Source organism: Triticum dicoccoides, chromosome 2A (assembly GCF_002162155.2).
Source record: "Triticum dicoccoides isolate Atlit2015 ecotype Zavitan chromosome 2A, WEW_v2.0, whole genome shotgun sequence".
Classification (NCBI taxonomy): domain Eukaryota; kingdom Viridiplantae; phylum Streptophyta; class Magnoliopsida; order Poales; family Poaceae; genus Triticum; species Triticum dicoccoides.
The window spans coordinates 64339333-64341286 of record NC_041382.1 but is presented as its reverse complement, the minus strand read 5'-3'; the positions used below and the strand labels follow the sequence as shown (position 1 = coordinate 64341286).

The 1954-nt window shown below is 43.0% G+C and overlaps 1 protein-coding gene across 1 annotated transcript in view; it reads left to right on the top strand.

Moving 5' to 3' along the window:
* The first annotated feature begins 99 nt into the window (after positions 1 to 99).
* The window catches only part of LOC119353260 (probable galacturonosyltransferase 7), a 5095-nt gene continuing 3240 nt past the window's right edge, over positions 100 to 1954 (top strand). The window contains exons 1-4 of the mRNA XM_037619854.1: positions 100 to 170; positions 262 to 357; positions 751 to 850; positions 1803 to 1864. Of these exons, the coding sequence (XP_037475751.1) occupies positions 805 to 850; positions 1803 to 1864 (108 nt within the window). The 5' untranslated portion in view covers positions 100 to 170; positions 262 to 357; positions 751 to 804. The remainder of the gene's footprint in view (positions 171 to 261; positions 358 to 750; positions 851 to 1802; positions 1865 to 1954) is intronic.

The following is a 1954-nucleotide window of genomic DNA, read 5'->3' as shown; positions in this document are numbered from 1 at the left end:
TCTCTCTCCCCTCTCCCTCTCTTCCCCCGATTGGGGGTTCGGCGAATGCGGCGCGGATGCGCGCGCGCGCCTGCCTCCGGGTGGATCTGGAGTTCTCTGGATTATTAACCGCCTCCTTTTGACTGGTTTGCGATGCAGGCTACGTGACCACGGACGAGCGGCGCCGACAGGTGTGGCACTGGTTGTTTCCGCCTTTATTGCGGTTGGAGCGCGGCCGGTGGGCGATTCGTGCTGATTTTTTCTTATTTTGTATGGATTTAGGAGGTCGTCTTTCATTCATTCGATCCCGTGGAGCCGATTGGTGGCGGTGGTGGCGGTGGCGCTGTCGATCCAGTCCCCGTCAAAGTAGCGGTACAGGTTGGATGTGCTGCCATACCCCTTTTATCCACGATGTCGACTCTTTTGTAGTAGTAGATTTGTATTGTTCCGTGATGGCGACCTTCGTGATGTCTAGTCATCATCGTTTATGGCGCTTCGTGGTGTGAAGATTCTACTCGGAATTAAGCATATGACGTTCATGGAATGGCAAACTTTTTTTTGGTGTAGTGTCTGTTGTGTGTTAGGCTGTTAGCTTTGTTGAGATACCGTTCTCTTCTTATAATCTTTAGCACCAGGGGAATGTATTATACTCGATTTTCACTTTGTTTCATGTTCATGGAGTATGAAGGATAACAAAGTATTTCAACAGTGCAGTTCAAGAATGGTCAAATTTGCATCTGCGATACCTCACACCTTCTTTTTCCTTCTCAGGATCCACCCAGGAAGATTTCGAATGGCAGCAGTGGGGTGCCGCCGCCGCAGCATATGCAAATTGATCGCCCCCCTTTGGCTGTCAGTGTTAAACCAAAAGGTACCGCATAGTAACAGAAATAACCCGGTGCCCAGTTAGTTTTGTATTTTTGTCTATGCTTTTGAGATAGGAGTGAATCAGTGAAAGTGTTGCTAGTGCTAGAAAATCATTTACTGAATGTAAGTATGCCTATGCAATTGCAAAGAAACATGGTATACTTATTAGCAAAACCCTGCTGTTTGTGCCTTTGAGGTCTACTCGAGGTAAGTGTACATCACGAATATACCACGTGGCATGATTTAAACCAGTGCTCTTAGGCTGATAATGTGATATGCCCTAAGACTTGCATGTGCTATCTCGGTTTTTCTTTGGTCTCTACCTCTAGCTTCCCTTAAAATTCCTAGTTTACTTTACATAGAAGAAACAATTTATTCTACCCAAATATTTCCAAACAGACTATAACGTGCATGTGCTATCTCGATTTCTCTTTGGCCTCTCACTCTTGCTTCCCTCAAAATTCCTAGCTCACTTTACATACTATTCCCTCTGTTCCTAAATATAAGTCTTCTTAGAGATTTCAATGCGGGCTACATACTGAGCAAAATGAGTGAATCTGCACTCTAAAATATGTCTATGCATTCGTATGTAGTTCTTATTGAAATCTCTAAGAAGACTTATATTTAGGAACGGAGGAAGTAGAAGCAATTTATTCTACCCAAATATTTCCAAACAGACTATGACGTGCATGTGCTATCTCGGGTTTCTTTGACCTCTCACTCTTGTAGTTTACTTTAGATATGAGAAGCAATTTATTCTACCCAAACATTTCCAAACAAACCAGTGTTGATGTTTCGAGAACAACCTCCCTTTCTTTGGATGAGCTGTCTATATGTTTTGTTTTACGTGGAAGCTATTTGTAGGTTGCAGTCCTTTCTTTATTGGTCTTTTATCCTGTATGGTGCATCTGTTTGTTTAGCTTTACATCTGACTCAGTAATTGACGACATATGCAGTTCTTCCGGTACCAAGAACTGAAACGCCAAAGGTTGTGAAGGGATCAACTGAAAGAACAATTGTACGCCTTCTGCATTCAAATATGTACTGTATTTTTCAGAACTGGGCTCAAGCTCTGCTTATGTTTTGACATGTTTAGTCAACAAAATGG